The following is a 27,750-nucleotide window of genomic DNA, read 5'->3' as shown; positions in this document are numbered from 1 at the left end:
TCATCTGACTTGTCTATGCAAGAGAGAAGTGCTCAGATCAGGAATGAGATAATCTAATCATCATCCTCAACCTCAGCTTGCTTTTGAACAATGTGGTAACGGTGGACGCCGTCAACTTGGGAGTGTTCAAGAGCAACCTTGGAGAGATGGGCGATGATGTTCTCCATTTGGGTATCAGCGTGGCTGCGTCTGGCACGTCCAAGGTTGTCCAACCAAGACCATTGGTTCAACAAGTAGTAGACAATGGCAGTGACAATGGTAACACCGATGGAGTAACCCCAAACGATGACAACAGTGACGATAGAAGTGTGGCCGTTCTCGGAAAGGAGAACGTTGCGGGTAACTGGGTCAGATGGCTCACCAGCTCCGCCACACAACCAACCGAAGACACAGAAGAGAGTAGCAATGACATCGACAATGAAGATAGCGATAACCAATTGCCACGATGGCCAGGTGTTACCACCACGGGTGACGAAGATGAGCCAGTTCTCAGTGAGGGAGACTTCCAAGAAGAGCATACCTTGGATAGATCCAAAGTTCTCGATGAAACCACCATTTGGTACGAAGAGAGCACCACGCATGACCCAGGTGCCGAGAGCGAGCAGGATACCGAGGACGACAGAGATAATCCAAATCTTTGGCAATTGCCATTCGACAGGGCGTTGTTCAAAGTGAGCATTGTCATAAGCGACAGCGATGGTAGCCAAATCGGCGAAGAGAGCGAGGAAAACAATGAGCTCAACACGGATAGTCTCGTTGATGATAACCATGGAGGTAACCAAGTAGATTTCCAAATGGAGACAGAGAGCAATACGGTATTGAATATAAGCCTTCATACGTTGGAAAATTTGACGAGCGATCTTGATGGCAGAGACGATAGTGTTAAGACCAGGGGCGAGGAAAACGATATCAGCGGCGGCTTGAGCGGCTTCAGTAGCACCCTCGACAGCAATACCACAGTCAGATTTCTTGAGGGAAGGAGCGTCGTTAACACCATCACCAGTCATAGCAGTCAAATGTCCACGTTGTTGCAACATCTCGACGACTTGGTACTTGTGCTCAGGGAAGACTTCAGCGAAACCATCGGCACGCTCAACCAAATCGTGTTGGGTAGTACCAGTAAGACCACCGTGGATAAGTTTGTCAGAGTTGTAAACCTTGGTACCGAGAGCCAACATCTTGCAAGTTTCCTTGGCAATAGCGATAGCGTCACCAGTCAACATCTTAACGGAGAGACCAAGAACTTGAGCTTCGGCGATGGTGGCAGCAGTATCCTCACGGGGAGGGTCGAACATAGGAAGCATACCAAGTAATTGCCATGGTCCGTTACCTTCCTTAACAGCAACACCGAGAGAACGGAAACCACGACGAGCGAATTCCAAAGTCTTGGCCTTGTACATAGCGGCAACCTCAGCGGAACATTCAGACATTCTCAAGATAGCACTTGGGGCACCCTTGGCACAAGTCCAGGTAACACCATCCTTGACGACGATAGCAGTAATACGCTTGGAGACAGGGTCGAAAGGAGCAAAGTTCTCAGTTCTCCATCCTTGTTCAAGGATCTTACGGGCAGCTGGGTAACGCTTCAAGGTAAGAATGGTAACTTTGTCGATAGGATCCAAAGACTTGACGTTGTGGGAAGAAGCAAGAGCAGCGACAGCCATCATCCAGTTAACATCGACACCCTCAGCGACGAATGGTTCACGAATGGACAATTGATTGGCAGTGAGAGTACCAGTCTTGTCAGAGCAGAGAACATCAACACCAGCAAGGGACTCAATAGCAGTAAGCTTTTGAACAATAGCCTTCTCCTCAGCGAGGTATGCGGCACCGACAGCGAGAGTGGTGGTGGTGACGACTGGGAGACCGACGGGAACACCGACAATCAAGAGGATAAGAGCGTAATGGAGCAAGTTGACGGAAGAGTGTTCTGGGGTAGCGAGGTGCAAGTGACGGAAGAAACCACCAATCCAGGAGATCAAGATCCAGCCGACGACCAAAACCAACAAAGACGTACCGATGGAGTTCATGATAGCCTTGAAATGACCTTGATCTTGAGCACCAGTAACGAGGGAAGCAGTACGACCGACGAAGGACATGCGAGCACCGTGGGTGACAACGGCATAGGCCTTTCCACGCTTGCAACCAGTAGTGTAGTAGATAACATCAGCGACGTACTTGTCGACAGCCAAAGATTCACCAGTCATGGCAGATTGATCGATAGCGAGAAGAGCATAGCCGGAACCGTGCTTTCCTCCGTGTGCATCATCATCATCATCTTCTTCCTTTTCGCTCATTTCGTGGCTGCGTTGGTTGAGGAGTTCTTGTTGGTAAGTTTCGTATCCGTTAGGGTCATCATAGGCGCAAATAATTCTAGCATCGGCGGGAACGACATGTCCATCTTCGATAATGATCTATTGGCAGAATGTTAGTGATGTGATCGCGCATTGATGCGATGTCAATGTGGTGTAACTTACAATGTCACCAGGAACCAATTCACGAGCCAAGATTTCAACTTCAGCACCATCACGAACAACAGTAGCCTTCAACGCAATGTCACCTATGATTGAGGTTAGCAACGAGATGGCGATGTGCGAATTGGTGCAATAGCTTACCCTTCAAACTAGCAACGACATCGGCAGCTTGTTTTTCTTGATACCAACCGACGACAGCGTTAAGCATGAGAATACCGATAATAACACCGAAATCAATCCAATCACGCAGACCAGCGGCGAGGAGGACAGCAAGTTCCATAACTATCGCCGAGATTAGTCGAATTCATATAGAGCGGATTGAAGTTGACTTACCATAGAGGACAGGACCCTTGAAGAAACCGATGAACTTCCAGAACAAGCTCTCGTTTTCAGTGGTCAATTCGTTCCATCCGGTCTTCTTACGACGGTTCTCGACCTCGCTGGCAGAGAGACCTTGTCGCATACCGGTGTTGAGCCAGTCATCTGGGGTCTCGAAACCAGCTCCATCACTGCCCTTGGACTTCTTGCCCTTCTTCTTCTTGCCAGCGTTGGCAGCCTCTTCTTCTTCGGCAGCGAGCTTCTCTCCCTCTTCTCTTCCCTTATACTTTGAAATATATCGAACGAGTTGTCCATATTCTCCGAGTTTTTCGTCTTCGTACTCTGGTCTGGCCGCCGAAGCGCCATTCTCAATGTCTCCGTGAGCCATTGCGCTTTAGTGTGGTAGGATGAAGGAAAGATTATTATTAACTCCCACCGTGACAAAGGCAAACTGAGTAGACTGAAAAAAAAAAGAAACTGGAATTGGGGGACGATAGCAGATTATATATCTGAGAGACCGAGTGTGATTAACTATCCTAGTCCCAAGCAAGATTGGGTAAGGTCGATTTTTGATTTTTCTTCTTCACCCTTCGGCGTCATCCTCGGACGGTGGTCACAGACAGTTTTGGCGGCATGACTTGTGAATTGGAAAAGAAGCTACTGGGGGGCCTTGAACTAGATCCATGGGTAAGCTTGAGTAAAGTCTGGTATATCTGGCGAGGGTCTGGGGCAGAAACCAACGATGAGCTTAGGAAAGTTTTCTACCGGTTGAAGTTAAAAAAGGTCACCGTAATGATAGAGAAAGTGGATGATATTACTTTTAGCGTCATGGTAGTTCATGGCGGATTGTTTTGATTTTTGGTGAGGGATTTTCAAATGATTTCCTAAATGCTCCATTAAAAACCTTACCTCTTAGCTAGACCCGGCTTAGCGTTCGACTGTTGCCCCCAATTAAGTAAAGATCCCTTCAATATCCGATTAATATCCTTGACAGATCAACTTTTTGCCCTTCCTTCGATAATTCTCTACCTGGGAAGAGCAAGCCGAGTTACCCAGCATTAACTATCGAAAACCTGCCCGGCTAATCTAGACTGAGTAGTAATCTCCAGCCTTTCTCTCAGCGTCACCTCCCGACATGTCCTCTTGGAGTAATTGCCAATGTTTCTTGGTTTATATTGAGTTTAGATCTATTCAGTCACTGCTGAAGTCAAGTTCAGGTCCTGGTTAATGTATCGGTGAGTCGGAAGCTGGGTCGGCTCAGCGAATGACGACTCTTCATTATCAGATAGGAAGTTATCAATTGGCCAATCAGTAGGCTGGCTGTTCTATACGTATGACAAGAAAATGGTAGCAATCATGAATCAGTTGGAGGATGGCATATAACATTATGATTAATGAAAACCGGTAGTGTTGGCGAGGATGGAATCCGCTGTATCAACAAATTCACTGCAATCGACATGTAGGCATGTATGTCGTGGCGAGAGTGATGAAGGGGTAAACACGGGGGGGGCAGTCATTCGGCAGATGCTATAGGGATTTTCGGTGCGCAGAGATGGAAGAAAGATGCTTTCTGGCTCATGGCTATGTACTCCCGATTACTACTGCAAGATCTAGATGCACATGAGAATCACTGCATGCATCAAAGTATCGTAAATACATGTGCTACATTGACTGTACCCATCAGCATTTCTGAGATGACTACCTACAGAGCTGATAGCGCACTGTTGACTGTGCAATGTCAAGGCTTGAAAGCTGCCTGCTAAACTCGCTCCTTTCCCAACCTCCTCGTACATTTGCCGCGTCTACTCAGCGTTTCGAATCTAACATGGAATAACGTATAATGAATTTCACACTTTTGCTTATTTTTCTTCAAGAACTAGGGAGATTGGGAGATCTCTCGGTATGCCTTCGGAAAGTACTGTGGTGAGCATACTTTCCCTTCTACAGCCCTAGGCGTGATTTACCTGTTATGTGATTAATGAGTAGAACGCGTTGTTGTCTAGTATCTCATCTCTCAATTGCCAACTCACATGTAACTACGAGAAAAAATAAGATGAGAACTCCATCTCACGATCTTCATAATTTCCCAAATCATAATTTTATACCATCGAGCTTATCTCATTGGACAAGAGTCCGCAAGATTCCAAAATTGCAAATAGTAATTTGCAACTTATCTTCACCCACGCTTCCCTATCCCATCCCAAACGAATGGTCCAATGATTGTTTGTTTGCAGTCGGTTGGCGGATCAGTCAGTTTGTTTACTTCATTTTACAAGCAGTAGTGGTATGGGGCAAAATACGGTAGGTAATGGCTGTTGCGGGATGAAAATGGGTGCTGGGACCTGGGTCTGGACGGGGTGACCGTAAGCAAGGCGAACAGCAGGGTACGGGGGAAGATATCATCGATGGCAGATTGCAACTTGCAAAATTGAAAACGGGGGAATTTGAGCCATGAAGTTCTTTGGCCCTAGAAAACAACACAGTCGATCGTATCTACACACAAGACGAATTTACTGCTTTGATTACATTCTGCTTTGCTGTTGTTTTCTTCAGGGTTAGACGCTTCTGCGTCGCTGTCAAACAATTCGAAGAATTGGAGATTTTTATCAAGTCACTCCCTGCAAACTACAACTCCTTCATGAACTCAAACCGTGAACAAAACAACGTGGGATTGATGACGGGCGGCACAACATCAATATGGGAGAGACCTTGTTTCAAAATATCTCAATTTGAAATTGATTTGAAAAGTATCTGAATCCTTTAAATGACCCAAGACATTGAAATTCTACTCAGGTTCTTACTCTCATCTCATCGGCATTGAATATTACTCGGTATTGACTGCTGCCAAGGTGATATTCCTTTGCACCACGGTGCACCTATTGTATTGGCCAAGCATCAAGTCGTCTTGTCCTCGACCAACATCACCGGAGATCTTCGTCCAAGCCATTCTTTCAGAAACGTAAAAAACTATCGAAATGATTTTTTGAAACTTTGACTTCAGCAAGTACGAGGAGCCGCGCCGCTGTCTGGGCTCGAGGAAGGTTCTTCCAAAGGAGATACAAACTAGAAACAATCAATGCTACATCCCACGCTCAAATCCCACACAGATACGGGTAAGTTGAACGCCATGAACGCCACAAATTATATCCCACACGCCTACGCCGAAACCGCCGCTACACTGGGTTTTTTTTCCCACCAGCGATACACTTCTAGAATTTCATTTTTCCCCTTCATTTCTCGCTTCCAGTGTTTCCCTCCCCAGCCCATAGATTTCCCCCTTTCACCTTCCCCTCTCCCCTCACCGTACCACCGCATTGCAATAACTTTCACTCCACTCATTCACTCTCATCTCCCCCGGCATTGCGGCATGATTACAATTGCGCTAAGTATGACGTTACTAAGGCTTGTTATTTACACTGTCACTCTTGCAATCGCAGGTTATCTCTCCAGAACCGTGCAGTTATTCGGCGGGATACAATTGAGACAATACGGAGGCATATACTGGGATCATCAGATCTTGCATCAATTCTCATGTCAATGACAAGGGGAACCTGGGTGGAGATGGAGACTAATTGTTTAGGGAAAGCTTGATTGTGAAATTGACATTTTAGAGGTGGAGCGATCGAAATGGTTTATTTACTTGGACTAAACTTATTATACAACACTGTAGATAGTTATCTAAATAACCTGGATATGAATTCATAGATACTGCAATTGCTTTGGGTAATATTAAGTTATCGTCAAAATGAGTGAGTCTGAGTACGGTGCAGGGTAAAAGGGCTTCTTCCTCCTCTTCCCGGCACTCGGCCTCTCTTCCCCCAAGAAATACTGGAGAAAATTCAATAAGAAATAACACATAACGCGGTCAAAACATACGAACCTCTTTGCATACCATTTGCAAATGGAGAAGACGCGACGGAACCTACCAACTGCGCATCGGTAGCCTCATGCGTCTCTCTTTGGCAATACGATGGGTGGATGAAGGAAGTGTTCATCCTTCCACTATACAAACCTTCTGTCGCTCGGAATGTCTTTAAAAATTAGGTCAGCTCGACCAACGTCCAGTAAGCGCTCTCATCTCAACCTCCACTTTTGACCGGTGTGAGGAATACTGGTATTGGAAATACCGAAAGGATACCGTAATAACCGTTCAATTCCCTCAAATTCCCTATCGCAATTATAATAGTCGTCTGGTCGGCTCTAGGTAACGACGTAATTATCCAATATATCCGATCCGAGGCTCCCAATGTAGTGATACCGTTACATCCCTTTCATCCCATTGCAATAGCCTCGGAATTAATACCGTCAGTTCCATTTGAGCGCCTAGAACTAAAAATACCTCAGGTTACCTGCGTTGGCTCCGAAAGCCTGCGATAACATCATCTTTTCTTCATCTGCATATGAACACAAAATGGCTGGTTGCAATACAATGAGTGCTGGGCATGCTTATCGTTGGCGTGGCATTTGCTTGGTAGGAAACTTAAGTTTCATCCTAATTTATTCACACAATCCGATCTGTTGCATCTTTAGGAATTAGATAGACAAGTTAGTAGGATTGACATATCACACGATGAACGTAGTGATGTTGTTGACGTCGTGGTATCCAGAAGTCTACAAATGCTAATATCATATTATTACGAAACGAATCGCCCTCCTTGCGTTCAGATTTGTCCATTCAACACCAAGAAACTCTATCAGCGTCACAAAGCTGTGTTAGCATGGCGTAGCCAATTAATCCTGTGTCAAATATTCCTCTCTCATCCATATCAAATCTGCCCAGAATAGATCACCCACCTTGATAAACTTCGGACAAATAACTGACATTCAGGGATTCAGGTCTGTTTCTGAAAAAGGGCCTTATTTTTTGGGGTACTCCGTATTTTCCCTTGGGGTATCAAACTACCCCATGGATAGTCGCAGACGCTCCAAGTCTTGGTTTCTGCTCGCCAACAGCGCTCTTCCTGAGACTTCTTCCTACATCCTTAGTAAGACTACTCGCATACCGTAAAAATCCTAGTAAAATCATATTTGCCATGAAGCAGTAGAGTTTTCGTCTTGCAGCTTGATCCTCATTCTCGGCCGTTTGGTTTGGTTTCGCCTCATCTCATCGGTCAAATTTGAACCCTGCAGAATTTTAGATGCTGCAAATGCAATGTAACTCTTTACTTACACAATGGGCGATTTACGGATGCGACACTTGGTGACGAAAAGGAAGTTTATTTTGATCACGTGAATGTCGGCTTCTACGAACAGCACATTTAATTTCTTTTGGGGGTGATTACACAAGGCAGGTAGGTACAGTGAGAGACATACGTCAGAATCTGATCGGGAACTGGGGCCCTGGTCTTGGAGGGGGAGGGGGGAGGGGGGCAAACCGGAAATATTTTATATCCCTCATTCGCAAGGGGTTTTATGCGACAGGCACGCGAGCAAGCAAGAAAAAATACCTTGATTTGATCAATTAATTGATGTAAGAATCCGTATGTAAGTCAGAGCGAACCATTGGAAGTTTACGAGTTTGCCGCCACCTTTCGTTTTCCAAGCTCAGCTTTCTCGACCTGCCTGCAGAGACTGGTTTGATCGCTCTCCCCGATGAGATGAGATGAAAACAAGATAATCTGGCAACAATATTCCAAATTTCGATTTTTCTCAAGCACTGTTTAGGTGTGTGTGGTACAACCTCAATACATCTTATTCTAGGCGTCTTCTAGGCGTTCAAGCCTATTAGGCCAAGCAGCAATGACCTAAAAATGAGAAAGTCGAGTGCTATCTAGGCTATACGTAACCTACGCCAGCGCCGGTCAATCCGACAGGACAATCGACGAAACGAAGAACAAAATTTTATCTCACTACTGCATGGAAGAAAGTCTTGACAGATTGCAGACATTATGTTCTTCCAATGACAATCGAGCAAAGGATGATTAGTTTCTCAGCTGCTTCCCAATTTCATTACTACTTGGGGAATTGATTTGATGGGTGCACGAGCATACAAACCACTACAAAAACTAGGTGCGAAATTAAGCGACAATGAAGGGGAAATCCTTGGAGCCGTTGGTTAATGTTTCCAGTTTCCTCCGACGCCAATCTGCACCTCCACGGACCTTATGGTACGAAATTTATAGGCCAATGGACTTGTTTAGACACCCCACGAAAGTATGGTTGATTTTCAACAACATGATTCGTGTTCATACATAGTGGTTTTTCGAATTATCTAGCTTACACAGTAAATGTCTTGACGGGTGAAGATTTTGGAGTGTGAGATCTCGAATAGAGTCATTGAATACGGTAGGGCGCGAAACTACCAGGAAAGACCTTACAAAACTTGTTAAATCGTGCTTTGATCTAAAATTCCCGAAGTCGGCAGCGGGATGGGCTGCAGATGGAGCTAATTGAAGGGTGTATCGTTTCCAATTTACATTTCAATTCACATCTGTAATGAAAAGTCAAACAATTCAAATCAAATGCCGTCTCATCACGCTTTTCGTCCCTTCTTCGGACCAAAGTCGATTTTTTTCTTGGTGCTTTCGGTTCATGTTGCTCCCACTCTGCCCCAAGTATCTCTTGTGGGATTGGTTTCGAGAGAATTTTTTATATGGAGATCACACGATATGGAATCTTGGATTCATTTATTCATACAGGAAATCCTAGACAATAGGAAAGAATGAGTTGATACCAAGAAAAAAATCAAACGGCATCCATGGAATGAGCAGATATCGTCCTATTGAGCAGCTCAATCCTCCTTTCTCATTGCGACAAGTGTCTCGATCACATCCCAATTTCAGAATTCAAGACTCACAAAAAAAAGATCAAACAAGGTACCAATGTTCAATGTCGGGTTTGACACGTTCGAAAATATCCCAATTTTCAGAAATAACATCAACATCAAACTCCCAACAAAACACAAAACTCAAGGGGCGGGGTTTGACTTTCGTCTGAAATTCACCCCGCCATATAGTTTTGACCCCATCATTGTGAAGCTTCCAAGAAAAGGGTCTGTATGCTTGGCCTGAATTGCCCCATACATGTTGAAACGAACAATAAATATCTGTGGAAATTTGGCGAAATAAAATTTTCAAATAGGATATGTTAGGTGAATTGGTTTGTCGTTTCACTGGTATTTTCGATCGGAATTTTTAGGGCACGGTAATGACACCAATCACACGGTTTTAAAAATCTAAACGATCCTCAGACATACCAAGCATACTCTCCAAACATTTTGACATACGGTAGGGCATTTCCTTCACGGTCGAGGTCAAGATGGAGGGCGCTTGTTCGTGCGCACGGGAAGATCTGTATATGATATGCAAATCATCTCAGGAGTCAGTTCAATTTAGCGACCGAGCTACAAGCTCGGTCCTCTTTCATGGGCGAAGGTAGAATGTACTGGGTGTTTCATGTTTTCTTGGAGTGGAAGAAGAAAGAAGCGATTGTGTTATGGCTGGAGATGGCGTTGGGAGTCAGCATCTGTGGTTTGGGAGTTGCTTTATTGGGGTTTGATAAGGTGAGGCTCTATTCGAGAGGTGGAGGATTGAGGTTGAGGATGTGATATTAGGATGTGGTCTATGGGTGTGGTCTATAGTCTATAGTTGAATGGCTGATGGTAGGTGATAACCAGTTGTTCCAATGCCAGAGTCGCTGAGAGTGTGAATTGTTCGTAATTAGAAGAAAGGGTTGAATCTAGAAAGTCAATGAAATACATCATAATTGCTGCTTTGATCAAGTTGAACCTTCTTCCTTACTTTGATATCAAAAACTTGCCACATAGACCCGGATTACTTGTACAACTGATTTTCACAACCAACATCTAAACCATATCGCGGATTGAAACTTCCAAATCAACACATCGTATTAATTATAATGATGCATTTCTAATCCTTAATTCTCGATACCCTTATATCCTTACGAACTGTCGTTGAACTGCAATCCGAAAAGAAATTATTGATTACGTGAGTTTTTGTTACACAGAAATGACCCGCATCTCCAAAAGTAAACGGCAATTACCCAAAGAGGAGATTTCAACTTCCAAATCTGGAATTTTGAGGATTTGATAAGCATCAAATGCTTTGAATTTGTCTTCGTTGCCTGTGGGATATTTCTTCCTCAAATATTCTCATCTGATTGTGATAATTCGTGTACTCTTTCTTGTAACGTGAAAGGGCAAGATTATTACCCCTCTTTGGTAAAATTCCCTCATTTTTGCCTTCAAGACGTTGAATTCAAGTTTTATATCCCTCACCATGATGGATGCTACACAGCTTATAGGTACAGATGGTCCCAAAGTCAATGTATATAAGAATTGGAATATCCCAGGTAAAATTCGGTGGCTTTCCACAGAATCTTCCTTCAAAGAAAGTCAGGTGGAAAGCAAATCCTCAACCTCAACTGATCCTTTATCGGCCACAAATATCAACTGCAATGAGGGAGGACCAAAACAAAAGTTCGCATTTGTCGATTTATCATCTTCTGGGACAAAAACAGATGTCAATGTACGAAAGTTCGTACGGAAGCATGTGAGGAATGATTTCATAAGCAAAACGACTCGGAAAAGTAAAGGGAATCCGAAACTCCGTTCGAAATGTATAAAACCTTTCGTGGAGCCCAAGTCTGTCACATCTGATTATCACAAACATGATGGTCTTATTATTGAGGATCTCATCGGGTTTCCGACTGCACTCAGCTTGTCTCCATGGCCTATTGAGATGACGACAAGAACGCACCGGTTGCTGAGTCGATATTTTACGCATGTTAGTTCGAGAATGTACCCGTTATCCAGATATCTTTCTTCCAATCCTCTACGTTCAGATGAATGGTTTCGTTTTACAATCAACGATGCAGCAATGTTTCATGCGATATTATATGCTGGCGCAATCTATCTCTCCTTGCTTCAAGGTGGGAAAGACTCGGAAGATTCTGTGTACCACCTTGGCAAAACCTTAGAAATAGTCAAGGAAAAACTTCAGAATGGGAAACCAGCAGACGATAGCACTATTGCTGCTTTGTCGTGTGTAGCTTTGGGAGAAGTATGTTTAAATTTCGATATCAAATTTTGCTACGTGATTATTCGATGTTTACTAAACTTCCACTTAGGCAAATACAGGCCATTCAGATTTATGGCATATTCATATGCGTGGCATACAACAAATGATAACTACGCGAGGCACGATGTCGTCTCTTCCTATGATTATACAGACGAAACTTCGTCGGTAGGTGATTTTACTAAAATGTAGAAAATGCGCATTCTAATTATCTTCAAGGTCTGATATCACTGGTGCGATTGATTATGCTGCTGAGCCATATCTTTACTATAAGCCACGAAGTCATTCTGAAATATCAATATCTAAAATTCTACCGGTGCATAGGATCCGTGCCATCAATAGTTACACTGAAAATTCACTCGCTAGATGCGGTATTCACTCAAATCTCATACGGATAATGCAATATCTAGCTATCTTTTACCAGTCCATACAGTTCGCCTCATTAAGCAGAATTCTTCTCGACCCAGGAGATTTTCTCGATGATATTTACTGGATTGAGTATGAATTGTTATCATTTCCCCTGTCTCTAGAAGGAAACCGAGAACCTATTGTCGACAAAGCAACTCGTATCGGAGCTCTACTATTCATGAAGTCGATACTTGAAGAATACCCACATTCTTCTACTGGTCCTTCTATCCTCTTACAACAATTACAAGAATCTCTGTCCACAATTGATACCGCGACAACCACAGAACAAACATGTCAATGGCTGATTTGGTTATTTACTATTGGAGCTGTTCATTCAAAGCGGGATCATATCACACGAACTTGGTTTGTGGAGCAATTGGCGGGGTTGCATATGGAGCGCCTGAGAGATTTACTAATTGACGGGCAAGTACATGCAGAGCTACATGCAGAGAAATTAGAAGAACAAGACGAAGGAGAGCTTCATTTGTGGAGATTATTGAACCTGAGACAAGTTATTGCAGAGAGAGATCTCTTCCTACTTCGGGATGATATTGCTCGGTGGAGACGAGAATCTTACGGTTTTGGGGAAGGGAATTGAAGATTCCGGGCTTGATCATTTCTTGGGGCTGGGCTGGCTACTGACGGATGGTACGCTACCAAGTTACCTTAGGATACATGCATATCTGCAAACATCACCACTACTCATGTACCTCTTTGGACAAATCAGACCGACTCAAATGATGCCGTATGACAGGGAGAATATGGAGATAGTTCGGGGAGGTATCACATAACACGAATCAGCCCTGTCCACACTAAGAAGATTCTATGGCTTCCAAGATCCTTCTAGACTATTACCCAAACGAGTCAATTAATATAATCCAGATATCAAGAGAAACCAAATACGCAAGTCTACGTGGCGAATTTTGAACGATGGGTCGCTCGTTCGCCTCAAACTTCAAAGTCAATTTCAGTTCCGCAGTTTGTGGTTTATGGTGGAGAATTTTGTATGTATGTAGGGACATAGCTTATACATACCCGGGGATTGCTATAGGCTATCCAATTATCTCAATTGTAGCGTTACAGCGTTACAGGCAGTTTAGTGTGGGTTGCCGGTATTGATTATCGGAAGATGCCTCAAAGACCCCATATATTTTCCATCGGAGAAACACAAAGAATTGACCGATCGTATGTGCCGTTCTTACCGCGTGGAAGAAACATCTTTTTCAATGAGGGATTTACTGGGATATAATTTTTTGCAGTGAGATTTACATATGTGGGCTTGGAGCCGATTGTTCCGATATCTTGCTGTGATTCGTGAGACGGAAGTGAGACGCGTCGGTAGAGAATGTTTCCATGTTGAGTTACGCGACAGGATTGAAGGATTTATTTCGCCGTCATATGGGATGGAGGGTAATAGCAGAAGGCCCGGTTTTTGGCAGAACCAGTAGAAAATATACCTCAGTGGGTACAAATGTACGAAGCTGGAATTAGATAGATGGATAGATGAATGTGTGTGTTAGTCAAATTGGAAATGGATTCAGAAAAGATGGTCTAGATTTTAGAATATCGCGACGAGAAGGGGTGAGGAATTGCCGGATGGTACTCTACATCGTATAATTGCTTGGTCGACGCTGTCGATTGCAATTCCGCTTGCGAGCAACTCCGTTACCGCTAAATTGAAGGAGTGTTCGATAATCTCTGGTTACATCCACAAGTAAGGTCTCCTGAGTAGCGAGACTTTGGTTGGAAAAATTCTGTTGAAGCCAACTTTATGATGTAAAAGCTAGGCTGCGTCGGCGACTTTTGCATCAATTCCTTATTTCAGCCCAAGGCTAGAGAATGTTGATAAACTACTCTGCCACTGCCACTGGCACATCAACCGGTATTGGCATATGGTACCGACAGTACGAGTGTTATTCGAACTTTATTCTCTGTTCCGGTGATGGTACCAGAATTCCACTGCGATCGCTTCGCAAGTAGGCAACAAGCCAACTCTGGATTGGAGAACGAAGATGTCATCAACAATGATATTGGCGCTGGCCGGATTATTCAGAATTGAAGATTGGGTTGAAGTTCGAGTTTTAGACCGTCGTGGTTCTTCTCGTCGATGACAGCTGGATTCGAAATGAGCATGGTATAAGAGGAAGAGATTTTTTTGCGATGGTGTTAGCTCTTTTGATAAGTGACCGTCTCTTCTGAGATAGCCCGGCTCTATTTCTTCGTTCTTGGTGGTCATTAGGTGCTAGTTTAAAGTATTGGGTATCAAGTAGTATGTACGCAGAGCAACATACTTTGTACTTTCAATAACATTTTCCCTGTACATAAAGTTTTCTCTCAACAAGGACTTCCCTCTGAGATCTACAACTTCATGGGTGTTGGTGTATACTATGTACAGAGAGGAATATGCACTGTATTACTCGAAAGGCCTTCCTTACTACGAATCTAACAATTTTCTTTCACCACGTGTACTTGCATTCGATCTTTTTCAGCTCTGCAGACATATCTCTGCCCTAAATTACCGTGTACCAAATGAGAGAGAGAGGAATATGTACTGTACTTGCAAACTTTAAACTTCCTCCTGCTAGCATCGTGAGGTTGGGGGATCGCCAAAGCCAACTCATATTCAGCTCTATCCTTGGACTCAGGTTGTGTGCGAGACTCACCCCGCGCCTTTGAACTACGCTTGTCGTCGATCATCCCAAGTACTATTTCATCTTTTCTATTTTTATTCCATCATGCGGAGAATTAAGCTCATGGGTATACTTGGCATCGACTTGGCTTAAAACGGTGTCGATTTAATCATGCATATTGATGTTGTTCTTGACGTCAATATGACGTTCCTTCTTTTGGAATACACGTCAGTAGCGTGTTCTAGCTATTTTGGGAATTTGACAGCTTATCCAAATCTGGGGGATCTACACATCACCTCTATTTTAGTATTGATTTGGTCTTCCTCCCTCTTAGAGTCTTCTCGGTATATCGTATACTAGAGGAAATCGATGGTATTTTGATTCGTTTGGGGTTTTGAGGCACTAGGTAATTTGTTGCTAAGAGAACGACTTACTTAGACCTTGACTCTTTTTTAGCTCTGCGACTGGGGTTTGATATTCATTATCCTATCGGTTTGAATATTTTTCTGATTACCTTGTAGTTGAATGGTCAAACTGATGGGTTGGGTGACTTGTACAGTTGTGGTAAAGATCGCTATTTTAGAGCCTGCTCGTAGTTAATAAGCAAGAAATATCCGATGACATCTGACATCTGGACTAGTTTAGTTGCATTTGACAACTTGGCTCTAGTAGATCGGGGTTTCACAAGATTGATTGGTCATTCATTCTTTACTAAAGAGGTAATGATGCGGTGTACATCCGGGGAACTTATATCATATACCGAAATCAATAGACTAGAGAGTATTCCATAAATCTAGAAACACTTTTACATGTGATGATTAGGATTGGGTTAGAATATGATCTTGGTGTGCCATTAGGCTTTACATAGCGGTTGCGACTCTGGGAATATAGTCTGGCCAGAGTAGCACTTGTAATGAAATCACTATCCTTCACGTTTACAACAAGTGCATCTGTGCCCGGAAACCCAAGAGTAGGTATCTATTGCGCCATTTGCGCTAGAAAATATCAAACTTTCTATTCTTGAGCCGACCGGAGAGAAACCTATAATGTAATAGATGGAAGCATATTGACATCTGCTGTTTGAAGATAGAGCGACTTGTTTCTACAAGTAGAATATAGGCATCATAGTCGCTCTTCCCATCTAGATTCATTGAAATTTCAAATATGATTGCGATTACAACTTTCCTCCTAGATTATATGCGTCATCTCCTGGTTGTCGAGAGTTAGGTTTGTTGCATATCTACATCAGCCACATACCCGGATAGTAAAGTTGGATATGGGAGAATAGTTCGGGTGACGATGTAGGAGCTAAAGGTAGAATTAGCATTCTTTGCCTTCATTCACATTTACAATTGATAGCTTTCTGTTCATGTCATTGCTTTGAGCGAGTTTAGAATGGAACACTGTGTATTTTCTTCCACACTCCTGACTTTGTACTGCCTGTCTAGATGTATCTGTAGACAATTTGCTCCAAGGGTTGAACAAATGAGGTTGCACATCTCTGTGTGCTGCAATTCCGAAGGTCGCGGTAGTATAGCACAGTAAAGGAGATAGAGGGGCGTTTAAACATACATTGTCATTCATAGATGTGGTATATTTAATTGACTTAGATAGATACTCTATATATCTTTCCTTGACCATTGCAGATCATGAAAACAAAATAGCATGTTGAAATTTTCATCACATTATCTTCCACATCTTCAATTTTCCATGTGCCTGGTGATTATTCACCCTATTACATATTTTGACAAGTTGTAAGAATATCATGTTGTACATCTCATCCCAACTATTTGTCAAAACAACAATTTCTTCCCAAGAACGGAAGATATATATAATGAAAACTTGATAATAACTTCCTGTGGCATATCTACTTTCAATCATTTGTCACTAGAACTACTTGAGGATGCATTTATTGCACATCCAATCTTAATTATTGGTCCAAAAAAGTGTTTGGAGGCTGGGTGACATGATAGGAGGAACAGTGCTCCATGATTTCCCAGTATACAATGCAGCTTTTCAACGACATATACCTATCTGGTCTAGCTTACCAAACAGCCTCTCATGTTTCATATCCAGCTCTCTAAGAACATGAAATTTGGCGCTGAGATTCTGCTTTTCACTTTATTTATTGTATTCAGTTAACAGGCTGACAACTTTTTATCTTTATAGTATACATGACTTTGCGTGTATAAGTGAGGAGAAGCAATGTTTCTGCCGTACATAAACCACATACAAGTCTATCAAATGACGCGAGTCTTTGAACCAATCTCTATATCATCGATTTGATTTACCTACCTGGATGTTGAAATATACATATCTTGAGTGTATATTCATCCTTTTATGTGAATCAGTCTTACATAAATCATTACATCAATATCCCTCTTGTATTTCTCTGTTTTGTAGACTACGAACTGATGCACCCCTTTAACTCGACGCATCTAGCTCCAATCTTTCCAACCTAGCTTACTAGCAAATATCTTTGTTTGCAAATCGCGTTCAAAATGGTCATACACAGTTCTCTATTCATCGCGATACCCCCATATCTTTTCAGCCTCCTTGTATCTAATGTACCCCACTGAACAAATATCTAACATTGATATCGGAAGTTTCCTTTGCTTTGCCTATCAAAGTTTATATGCTAAGATTTCATGCAAACGCATGGCTTTTTTCTATATACATCTGAAGTTAATTGACAAACCTTAACAGCGTGTATAGTTATAGGAGTAAAACCCTGAGTATGAGATATATATAGAGCAGATACAACTTCTTCCACGACTGTAGTTGCTCTAGCTGACTTCACTCTTTGATCTTACCCATGGTAATTGGCGAAGTTAACATTTAGTTCGAATACCTCACCAATGTTATCATTTTGTATCTATCTGCATGCTGCAGATAATGCTATCCTAATTTCATTCCCCCAATCTCTCAACAGGTGGCGCCTGAACAGTTCTCATGCCTTCAACTATTGCTCTCTCTTTGGCAATTTCTTGTTCGCCTTTCGGGATTCCGCTGCACCGCTCTTCCCTCCTGCTTTTCTCTCGCGTCCTCTCCCCCTTTCCTCATCCGCATCACTATCCTCTCCCTCTTCGTCTTGATCTCCTGTATCTTGTGCTCCTTGGCTATCCTGTCCATCTTCTCCTTGTCCCTCTGGCGCTTTCTCTGTAACTGCTTCTCTACCTCCATGATCATCTCTATCTCCCTCATCTCTTCCTTCTTCATCCGAATCCGTTTCACTCCCTGGCAATTCAAATTGCCTGGAATCTGGATGGTTTTCTACCCACTCTCTCAAAAATTCCTCATTCATCTTTTTGGTGAAAAACTTTATACTAGTTCCACTGTCCTTCCAATACCTCCCCTCATTGTGTCTTTCTTGAAGTAGATGCTGGAGATGATTTCTTTCTGCCTGCTTCCATATTTTAGCCGGCTTCATGTGTGGCATATTGAGAAGTGTTATGTAGTTACTGTGATATTACGATTGATGGGACAATCAGATGATGAGCTTCAAGAGCGACAATAATGTGGTTGAAGTAGTGATGGCAGGATTAAGAGAATTCCAGGAAAAAGCTGGAAAACGTGCTGGCTTACCAGATGATAGTGGAGAGTTCTCCATTCATTTTAAATATACATTATAGTGTTTTTTTTGAACCATAGTACCGCAATTCTTTGATGGATTACAGGCAATGTGTAATGAATTAACTAATTGTTATGAATGATACTTTGTGCCCCCCATTCTTGAATGCTGAAGAAGTGAGTCGATTTGAGTTTTTCTCTTTATCACACAATATATTTTGTGTGAATTGATCAAAGAAGTAATCGAAACGAGGGTATCGAGAGGGGACATTGGAGAATGGCGCTAAGAGAAGAGGAGAGGGGAGATTAGAATTCTGTTTTCCTGTGAATCATCTTCATCTTTTGAAGCATATTGGCCATCATAATATTCGATTAGATATTATAGCTTTCATTTCAGTTAACTTCTCGAATCATTCGCTTCACACTTGAGATGGAGTTTGGAAGTCTATTCAGCTGACTCTGACCCGTTCCTCGCCCATTTACTCATCCCACATTTTCCGTCTCTTCCATCTTCTTTTTTCTCGTCGCTCCTCAATATCTTACTCCTTACCCATGTCTCTTTTTAATTCTATATTGAAATATTCTTCCTCGTCTTCCCCTGGCCTGGACTCTTTACCCCCCTGCTTCATCTCCTCGTGTAAGCCTTTCTTCTGATCAACTAGTAGAACAATCGATTCGGCTAATTGAACGAGTTCATACTTACGTAGTTCTGATCTTCCAGAGCGTGAGCTTATCCCGTACCATCCAACTTCTAGTTCGACCGAGATATCAGCTCTAACATAGCCTCAACTTTCACTATACCCGTCAGATAGTATCATAGACTTAAGAAAACTAGGCTATCTTCTGGCGACATCAATACTCTCAACATCTAAATCATCTCACATCTATCTATCTTCGCTTCCGGTTTTCAATTGAGAATAACTTAACCTCCTGCATTCAATCCAAGAATTCATACCCATTTATTGTAGCCCAGAACACCAGATTGAAAAGCATGGTAAATCACTCTCATACTCTAAAATAGGAAGACCATTTATTCTAGTGATCATAGGTTAGATTCCATATCAAAAGAAAGAGTAGATTATATAAGAGGGAAGAATAGGGTTTAATCTATAGCGATATTACGACTTCTCTTCTGAAACCCCCCTCCCCGCGAAGAATTTGGATTCTATAGTTTTGAGGCTGATTATGTAATATGTATTTCATGGTTGTTAACTTGAGGATAGGAGAGTATTTTTAAGTTAAAAATGACTTGCAGTCTGTTTCGCCAAATTACCAAAGCGAACAAAAAAACACTTTGTGATCAAACTCTTATCGTTTCTTCTGCTAGTGCTAACTGTTACTGCTACTCAATCCTCAACTAATCAACAGGAACTCTCTTAAATATTAGTTCTCCGCAAAAGCTTGCATCTGGCACATATCAAAATACAAACCTTTCTGTGCGAAAAGTTCATCATGTGTCCCGACTTCCTTTAATTCGCCTTGCGAAAGAACCAAGATCTGGCTCGCAGATCTAATAGTCGACAGTCGATGTGCAACCGTAATCGTAATTCTACCCTTCGTCGCATTGTTCAGGGCTTGTTGAACTTGGCGTTCACTCTGTATATCAAGCGCGCTCGTAGCTTCGTCTAACAGCAACACTGCCGGATCTCGTATTAAGGCTCGTGCGATAGCGATACGCTGCCGCTGTCCGCCACTGAGAGAAAGTCCACGGTTTCCAATCTGCGTTTCATAACCTTGTGGGAGCGAAGTGATGAACTCGTGAATATCTGCATCTCTGCATGCGCGTGTGATAACATCTTCACTAATAGCCTCGTCGTTCGGGATACCTAGAAGAATATTCTGGCGAACGGAACCTTGGTAAAGACATGTTTGTTGAGATACCAACGAGACAAGGGAGCGATATTTTATCATATCGGTGGAGTCCAATGGCGTTCCTCGGAAAAGTATCACTCCTTGAGTGGGCTTATAGAACCTTTCCAGAAGTGCGATGACAGTGGACTTTCCGGAGCCGGACGCTCCAACTATTGCTAGATTTTCTCCATACTTTGCCTTGAAACTGAGATTTTTCAGAACAAGGGTTTCCGGACGTGAAGCGTAGTGGAAAGAGACATGACAAAAATCTATTGTATCACTAGGACTAGGAGGGGGAATAACTGCTATTTCCGATACCTGGAATCTCGGAGCCAATTTCATGTTCAAAATATGATTCGCAGCTGAGTGTGCCTGGGCAATATCTGAAGTTTGTGTTAAGTAGTGTGGAGGTATGGCAGGGATTGAATCACCTACTGTTGGATTGGGCAAAAAAGCTTCCTGCAGCCTCTCCACCGGATACAATAGCTAGAAATATCACAAACAGTTCATAACCATTGATCTCTCGATCGGCCAACAAATGCCCACCGTACCAAAACGCAAGTGCCATCCCTGCAATTGAATCAGTCATTTTATACGCATCGAAAAGTATATTCCATAGATGGGTAAAGCTAACCAAGAAGGCTTGCACTTTGAGAAAACGCGAAGAGCAACATGCTCGTGAAAGTTTCTCTAAAAATTCTGTTCATAGGCCCTTGTAGCTTTTGATCCAGCTTTTCACATACGTTTGCCTCCATTGTCAGCGAGGCAATTGTTTTGATTGATGCAGTAATCTCGCTGATGAAGCTGGCGCTTTCGTGGAAAAGGATTTGATCTCGAGCTTTGGAAGTGGATTCCAGTCTTACATGCAAATAGCCCGCAAGTATAATCACAGGTAAGCTTCCAAATATGGCTACGAGCGCAAGCTTCCACGACTCGAGTAACGATAAAACACAAGAGGCAACCAGGTTTACGATCACAACGAGGATGAGTCCAAGGCTTGTTGACATTAAGTTTTCGAGTTGCTGGGTACGAGATGTTAGCTGGGCAGTCAGGCTGCCTGGGCTGTGGTCGTCTGTCGTGAAGAAATCTGCATCTCGAGCAAGGATTTCGGCAAAATAGCTTCCTCTGTAATGATGTCCAACAATTGCAGCAATAGCAGAAAATATTGTACCCATGGCTCCAAATGCTAAGCACACCCCAAGAGCCAGAATAAACCAAATCAAAGCCCAAAAATCGCCATTGTGTTTCAACGAGTCCCCATGAAATTCAAAAACGGTGACTGACTTGGCAAATACGATGGATTGACTTGGATAGATGCCACCGGAAATAATGCATGCTAGAGTACCGATTATGAACATTAGACGATAATGTCTCAGGTCTCTCATGATTATACCCAAACATCGCACTAGTGATTTTTGTTGGGAAGACGTAGCATCTTGAACGATCAGCGGAATATCGATGCTGGTATGTATACTGCTCATTGGAGCTTTCTCGTCAGTGAATTCTTGTGCATTCAGATCAGTAATAGGATTATCGATTTCTCGTTTATGAATTGTCTTCACATGGACAGATTGTACATCTTGAGCCTCAACTAGGCGCTGGTAAGCTCCTCCTTGACTGCAAAGATCTGCATGGGTACCCTCCTCTACTACGCGTCCGTCTTTGATAAGGACAATTTTATCCGCTTTCTGAATTGTTGCCAGTTTATGGGATATAACAACTGTGGTCCGGTTGAGTGAAAGCTTTTCAAGGGTAGCCTGCACAATACCCTCGGAATTTGCATCTAGAGCTGAGGTTGCTTCATCCAATAGTAAAATTGGCGGATTTGAGATAATTGCTCGCGCTATAGCTATTCGCTGTCTTTCGCCTCCACTGATACTGCTACCGCGGTCTCCAACAATAGTCTCATACCCTTGTGGAAGTTGTGAGACGAATTCATGGACATTTGCGTCTTTACAGGCTTGATATACGAGCTCAGTGATATGGCCCTGGGTAAGAGTACTTGACATTTGACTATGGATGCCATTCGCAACATTCTGGAATATGCTTTCATTGAACAGAATTGGATCCTTTCCACGTATTAGCATTCATGACCAAGCCTGATTCTTAAGAAGAATTACTTGTTGAACTAAGCCAATTTGACACCTAAGCCAGCCGACGTTTAAATCTTTTATATCTTCACCGTCAAGTAAGATTCGACCACTCGATAAGTCGTAATTTCTTTCCAAAAGATTAATTATTGTACTCTTACCGCAACCGCTAGGACCGGTGACTGCGGTTGTCTTTCCTCTCTCAAAGACGATACTGACACCCTCTAGTGTCTTGATGGAAGGTTTAGAAGGATAACTAAAGCTGGCATTACATATTTCTATACGTCCTAGAAACTCACCGGGGAACTTTCCCTCCCTGCTGAATGGGTCTATTGTTGGCTTATGCAAAAATGGAAGTAAAATTGACCGCGCACTCGCTGTCGCTTGTGTAAGTATGGTCCATGATGGAAGAAGTAGGCGAAGGGCGTTCGTTGACATGTTGACACAAAGAATGACACTGTTTGTTATCAGCGACTACTGGGAATGACAAGTAAAGATAGATTGACCTCGTGAAATAAATATCCACTTGAGGCTCACATACATTACCACGTTCCCGCTGCGTCGAACTTTATCACTGACAACTAGCTTGACTCCGTACCAAAACGCCAGCGCGTATGCCGAAAGTAAAACAAAATAGCTAAGAACAAACTTGACACCTGATATAGGACTTCTCCTTAGCCTTAATATCTTGACCTTGTCTAAATGGCTGCCATATCTTTTCAAAAGTTTAGGTTCAGCACCCATGGCCATGACTGTTTGAATGCTTGAGAAGACTTCTTCCAGCAAGGCAGCTGCATCGGAGTATATCAAGGATATACGACCCTCTGACCGAGTTTCAGCACGGGATATGAGGTAGAATCCAGAGAAAAGGGTGACAATAGCTGTGGACATGACCAAAGTTAATCTCCAGCTTTGCGTGAAAGCTATAATGAACGCCGTTGCAACGGTTGAACAGGCTTGTGCAGCAATCCCGAGGGATTCGGACAAGCCGGTCTTGATCTGGGTTGCTTCATTGGAGATATCATTGGCTGCCGATCGTCTGGCAGCCGTATCCCAATACAATTGGTCGTGACGCACAATAGCTCGCAAGTATGACAAGCGTAGATTGCGTGATATTCGAGCTGACACTATGGACAATGTTGAAGAAAATATATAGGTCAACTAGAGCCATAATATCATCAACTTCTTATCCTACATCTTTACAAAGCATTGTGATGGACATACCAAGAATTGAGCGACAAATAAGTAGACGAAATACCGACTTTCGGGCAGATATTAGCATCCGAATAGAGGACTGATCTAGATATCAATGAGACATACACATTGCGATTGACTAGTAATTTTAATTGAGACGGTTGGATTGCATTGCTGTTATTGAAGTCATTGACAAGACTGCCGAAAACAATTGTCATCAACGGCCTGGTCTAGGCATCAGTCAGTGCAACTCTCCACAAACAAGAATAGATCTTTTTATCATACAGTTCCTGCACCAATTGCCGCGGCAAGTGCAACAATCTGAAGCATTTTGTCTGATCTAGTGGAGAAATGCCAAAGTATCTGTGCAGCGATCAATTAAAGATCATCGCATATCTGGACGGAAATACTTACAGTGCGTAGACCCAGCTGTTTGTCTGTCAGTAGTGGCGTTTCATGCCCTGCAAACGCGCTCTCTCCAAGAGCCATTGGATCAACTTGCATAGGATCTCTTTCGCTACTCATATCTTTTATATTTGACCAACAGTAGAAATGATTTTTGAGACGATTTCTGGAGAATTTATTCCTGTATTGACAATAAAATCAATTGACTGCTTCTATCTGCTTTACTTGTAAGAAATTCTTGTATTTAATCAACGTATACAAGGTGCGTCGCCCGCCAACGTTTGTGGACTAGGTAAGCCGAACAGTAGTATTGTAATTTATCAAGCATGTTATGGGTCGATGTGACCATATGCGGCACAGCCGGACTCGGTCGATAAAAACACACTTTATCCACCAAGATTTTACCAACAGGCCCAATTGATTTGATGGAGCTACACAACCAACCAACTGTGCCACTTCATCACTTGATTGGAAATCTAGCTCTCGGCCACACAACTTAATTATGCACATACTTTACATCAACGAAATCCAATGATGCTTCTTTGACTACCGCGATAAGATAAAAGTCTCTGACACAAGTTCCGTTGGCTCGAGATTGTGTCAGGCTAATCTTCTTGATCTTCAGACTTATCATGTGAGAGTCGCGCATCGGACACCATGACTAGAGAGAGAACAGACAAGATAGCCGAAATTATAAATGGTAGCCCGAGCCAAAACCCCTGTAGATTCAATGCCACAGAAAATAGAGTCGAGTATAGCAGGCCGCCTGCAGATTCTCCCAAATTCTGTAACAGTGTCATTGATGTGTAGAATGTGCCAATTTCATGGCTAGGGATGACTGATGTCAGAATTGAACGAAGCAGGGCATCGGCACCGAATCCCAGAGATGACACTACAACACCTAATTCATTGTCAGTAAATACTGCAGGTATGTAAATTCGATGAGCCTGTCTTCATTTCGGATCATCGTACCGGTGATTAGCAGAGTTGGAGTAGGAGCTATTGCGACTATAGACAGCCCAAGGAGAATGACCAATGCACTTCCTCGTGCTAGATAGGTTTCCCTTTCTCTGTGAGAAACTTTGCAACGGACAATGAGCCAGAAGCCAACCAGGGGAATTAGGAGTAAGATGACGATCAAATTAACACTGGCTCGAAGTGTGGTCAATAGGTTTGCCTAGTAAGTTTAGCATTCCAGAAGTTTTAATTCAAGAGATGATATGAACCCACCTTTGCAAAACTCCAGTCAAACCGCTTTGATGCATAGATGAGAATAATACTGGAAGAGCTGCTAGTTAAAGTACTAACAAGCGACATTGCGAGAATTTTCCTCGCGAGACTGTTGATTGATAAGGACTTTTTAAACCGGTACAAATCGTCCTTAAACAACACATATTTCGTTTCTAGAGCTGAAGAAAATATTGTGGTAGAAACCACATCAGAAGCGTTTGTGTCTTCTAATGAATTATGTCTAGAATTACTCATTAAGCTTGAGCCTGGTCCACCAGTCGGTATGAATAATGCAAATGAACTGCCAACATAGGTGATCAGAAGCGCGAAAAACATAGGGATCCATGGGCCTCGCTTCATGAGCACGGAACTGGTTGCTGTTCCTACTGCTACTGCAAGTAGTCTAGCAGCATCCAGCCCGAAAAACACCTGCGCTCTGCATGGAATTTGTAAGTTCTATGACAGACCAATGCCAAATGATGTGAGAGAGAGATACCATACCTGTAACTATGAGGGACTTTGTCAGCCACGAGTATATAGACTATTGACAATGCTACACTTGGCCCTCCCCCGATGATATGAAATGCAGATGACAACCATATCAGTCGGAGAGAAAATACGTCTGAAAACCAAGCTTTAAAATGAGAGAATTAGCAAGGGATAACTACTTGAACATATTTTGGTGCTGTTGAACTCACATATAAGAATGATCCAAGTAAGCTGTAAGCAAAGCCCTAGCATTGCGAGACACAGACTTAGTTGGCGCCCATATATGTTGACGAGAACACCATAAGGAATGGTCAGAAGTAAGTCTAGATTCAATCAGAAAATGTAGATACGTCTCGGGACCAACGTACTTGGGAGAATACTAAGAAAACTTTGGACGCCTTTGAGAAGCGCGAGCTCGCTTTGAACCTCTTGTACCTTGCAGGAATGATTGATCTCCTCTATGCCTTGGTTGGCTGGATAACGGGCATAGAATTTTCGACATATAACAGTTTCAAATATTTGAGTCATCGGCGCAATTTGAAGAAGCCCACCAAAGTCTACAATGAGAATCAACAAGTACAGAAGCACAACAAGTTTGGTATATGGTTTTGTGGTATTTTTGGCGGGATATCGGTTGTTCTCTGGAAGGAGGGGTTCATTTTCATTCTCATTCTCATTTTCGGTATTTGTGGATAGATTTTGGCCATGTATCATCATTTTGACAGAAAAAATAATTATGTGGCTGTACTAGGTGTCGAGTAGGTATTGAGGGGCAGAATGATGTTATCGAAGGTGTAAAGTAGAGGTTAAGCACTGTGGAGGTGTGCCAAGCCACTAATAGTCGCCAAAACTATCCCAAGCGAGTGCCTCAATTATAAGCTTGCACAGTAGTGGAATAGATTGCCCACAATATCTACAAACGGGATTAACTTTGATTGCTTTCTTTATCAATGAGAGCCATGGTCGAGCACAATAACCTCAAGAATTTCAGTATTGGTGTCTTAGATGATTTGTTCTATCTGCACATTGCGAAAGACTCTCATGTCAAAATCAATTTTGCAGATTTGCCTAAATTGAGTGACGACTCCAGAGTTTGTGTTAAGGCTTGTGCGGCATTACACTCACTCTATCGCCATTACAGAGAAGATTTTTTGAGCGATGGTTCCAATGTTACTGCTTTTGGTTTATTTATTAGATCGCTGCTACCAACATTGAACCCTCCTCGAGCGCTAGGTCTTATTCTTCTGCTCGATCAAGCTCCCAGACAACTTCTTCGTGGCGCAGGAATTTACTACGCATTCACGTTCTTCGACCGTCTCGCCTTACAGGTGGTTACATATATACACTCTCTGCCTCCGAACTTACGACCGGATTTGAAAGAGCAGTGGATGGATAAATTAAACTATTCATTCAACCACTGGGTTTACATCCGATCTTTATTTATTCTCCCCTTCGTCCACTCCGAATCTCTTCAACAATCAGCTGTGGCAAAAATACTCTGCACAGAACTTCGTGTTGCGATTGAAAAGCATACTGGATTGAAAGATTCATATTTGGTGCGAGGAATTGCAGAACTTGACGGCACGGCCTTTAGTCATCTATCACTGGAAGGCCCAGTCAAGAATGGCAATGGCAATGTCAATATGGCATCATATGCTTTTTGGTTCCTAGCTCTATTGGATGCACATGCGCCTGTACTGATAAGATTTAATCGATTCCCCTGGAGAAACAGAGCGCTCGGGAGGAGGGACACAGAAGAAGAAAAGATCTTTTTACAACAGACAAACTGGTTTGGGTGTATATCGGTAGTCAATGCAGCAACAATTAAAGAGAGACTTGAAAATGGCTTGGATGTGCCGCTGCTGGATAGATACAGTGACAGCTAGGTGCGGGAGAACACTTGAACCGAGATCACAAAAATATAAAGACTGGAATTATGAGGATCTGGTTCCGGTACCCACTGCCCCGTCGGCTACTGATTCTAGTGCTTGACTACGGTTGCAGAATAGACGAGGACTTGTAAAAGACGCGGATTAGGACCATTAGTTACATCAGT

The 27,750-nt window shown here is 42.8% G+C and overlaps 7 protein-coding genes across 7 annotated transcripts; 2 read left to right on the top strand and 5 right to left on the bottom strand.

The window, feature by feature from the left end:
- Positions 1-53: 53 nt before the first annotated feature.
- Positions 54-3,180, bottom strand: Bfra_006118 (putative plasma membrane h+-atpase pma1 protein; the record flags this gene model as incomplete). The annotated part of the gene is made up of 4 exons (XM_037336491.1): positions 54-2,414; positions 2,478-2,560; positions 2,616-2,756; positions 2,808-3,180. 4 exons carry the CDS (start codon positions 3,178-3,180, stop codon positions 54-56), a joined length of 2,958 nt encoding a protein of 985 aa, XP_037191701.1.
- Positions 3,181-6,446: 3,266 nt separating this feature from the next.
- Positions 6,447-6,787, bottom strand: Bfra_006117 (uncharacterized protein; the record flags this gene model as incomplete). The annotated part of the gene is made up of 3 exons (XM_037336490.1): positions 6,447-6,470; positions 6,502-6,620; positions 6,673-6,787. The coding sequence occupies 3 exons, from the start codon at positions 6,785-6,787 to the stop codon at positions 6,447-6,449; spliced, it is 258 nt and encodes an 85-aa protein (XP_037191700.1).
- Positions 6,788-11,029: 4,242 nt separating this feature from the next.
- Positions 11,030-12,833, top strand: Bfra_006116 (uncharacterized protein; the record flags this gene model as incomplete). Its single annotated transcript, XM_037336489.1, has 3 exons — positions 11,030-11,812; positions 11,880-11,995; positions 12,047-12,833. 3 exons carry the CDS (start codon positions 11,030-11,032, stop codon positions 12,831-12,833), a joined length of 1,686 nt encoding a protein of 561 aa, XP_037191699.1.
- A 4,994-nt stretch (positions 12,834-17,827) lies between these two features.
- Bfra_006115 (uncharacterized protein) lies at positions 17,828-18,304 on the bottom strand (the record flags this gene model as incomplete). Its single annotated transcript, XM_037336488.1, has 1 exon — positions 17,828-18,304. One exon carries the CDS (start codon positions 18,302-18,304, stop codon positions 17,828-17,830), a length of 477 nt encoding a protein of 158 aa, XP_037191698.1.
- Positions 18,305-19,818: 1,514 nt separating this feature from the next.
- Bfra_006114 (putative multidrug resistance protein) lies at positions 19,819-23,900 on the bottom strand (the record flags this gene model as incomplete). The annotated part of the gene is made up of 8 exons (XM_037336487.1): positions 19,819-20,669; positions 20,722-20,856; positions 20,921-22,355; positions 22,407-22,833; positions 22,918-23,537; positions 23,601-23,637; positions 23,697-23,800; positions 23,856-23,900. The coding sequence occupies 8 exons, from the start codon at positions 23,898-23,900 to the stop codon at positions 19,819-19,821; spliced, it is 3,654 nt and encodes a 1,217-aa protein (XP_037191697.1).
- Positions 23,901-24,580: 680 nt separating this feature from the next.
- Bfra_006113 (putative mfs multidrug protein) lies at positions 24,581-26,411 on the bottom strand (the record flags this gene model as incomplete). Its single annotated transcript, XM_037336486.1, has 6 exons — positions 24,581-24,876; positions 24,948-25,152; positions 25,206-25,641; positions 25,707-25,839; positions 25,904-26,017; positions 26,063-26,411. 6 exons carry the CDS (start codon positions 26,409-26,411, stop codon positions 24,581-24,583), a joined length of 1,533 nt encoding a protein of 510 aa, XP_037191696.1.
- Positions 26,412-26,653: 242 nt separating this feature from the next.
- Positions 26,654-27,580, top strand: Bfra_006112 (uncharacterized protein; the record flags this gene model as incomplete). The annotated part of the gene is made up of 1 exon (XM_037336485.1): positions 26,654-27,580. One exon carries the CDS (start codon positions 26,654-26,656, stop codon positions 27,578-27,580), a length of 927 nt encoding a protein of 308 aa, XP_037191695.1.
- Positions 27,581-27,750: the final 170 nt, after the last annotated feature.

Source organism: Botrytis fragariae, assembly GCF_013461495.1.
Source record: "Botrytis fragariae strain BVB16 chromosome Unknown tig00000075, whole genome shotgun sequence".
Classification (NCBI taxonomy): Eukaryota; Fungi; Ascomycota; class Leotiomycetes; order Helotiales; family Sclerotiniaceae; genus Botrytis; species Botrytis fragariae.
Note: the sequence above shows the minus strand (reverse complement) of the source record. Positions and strands in the feature narration are given on the sequence as shown.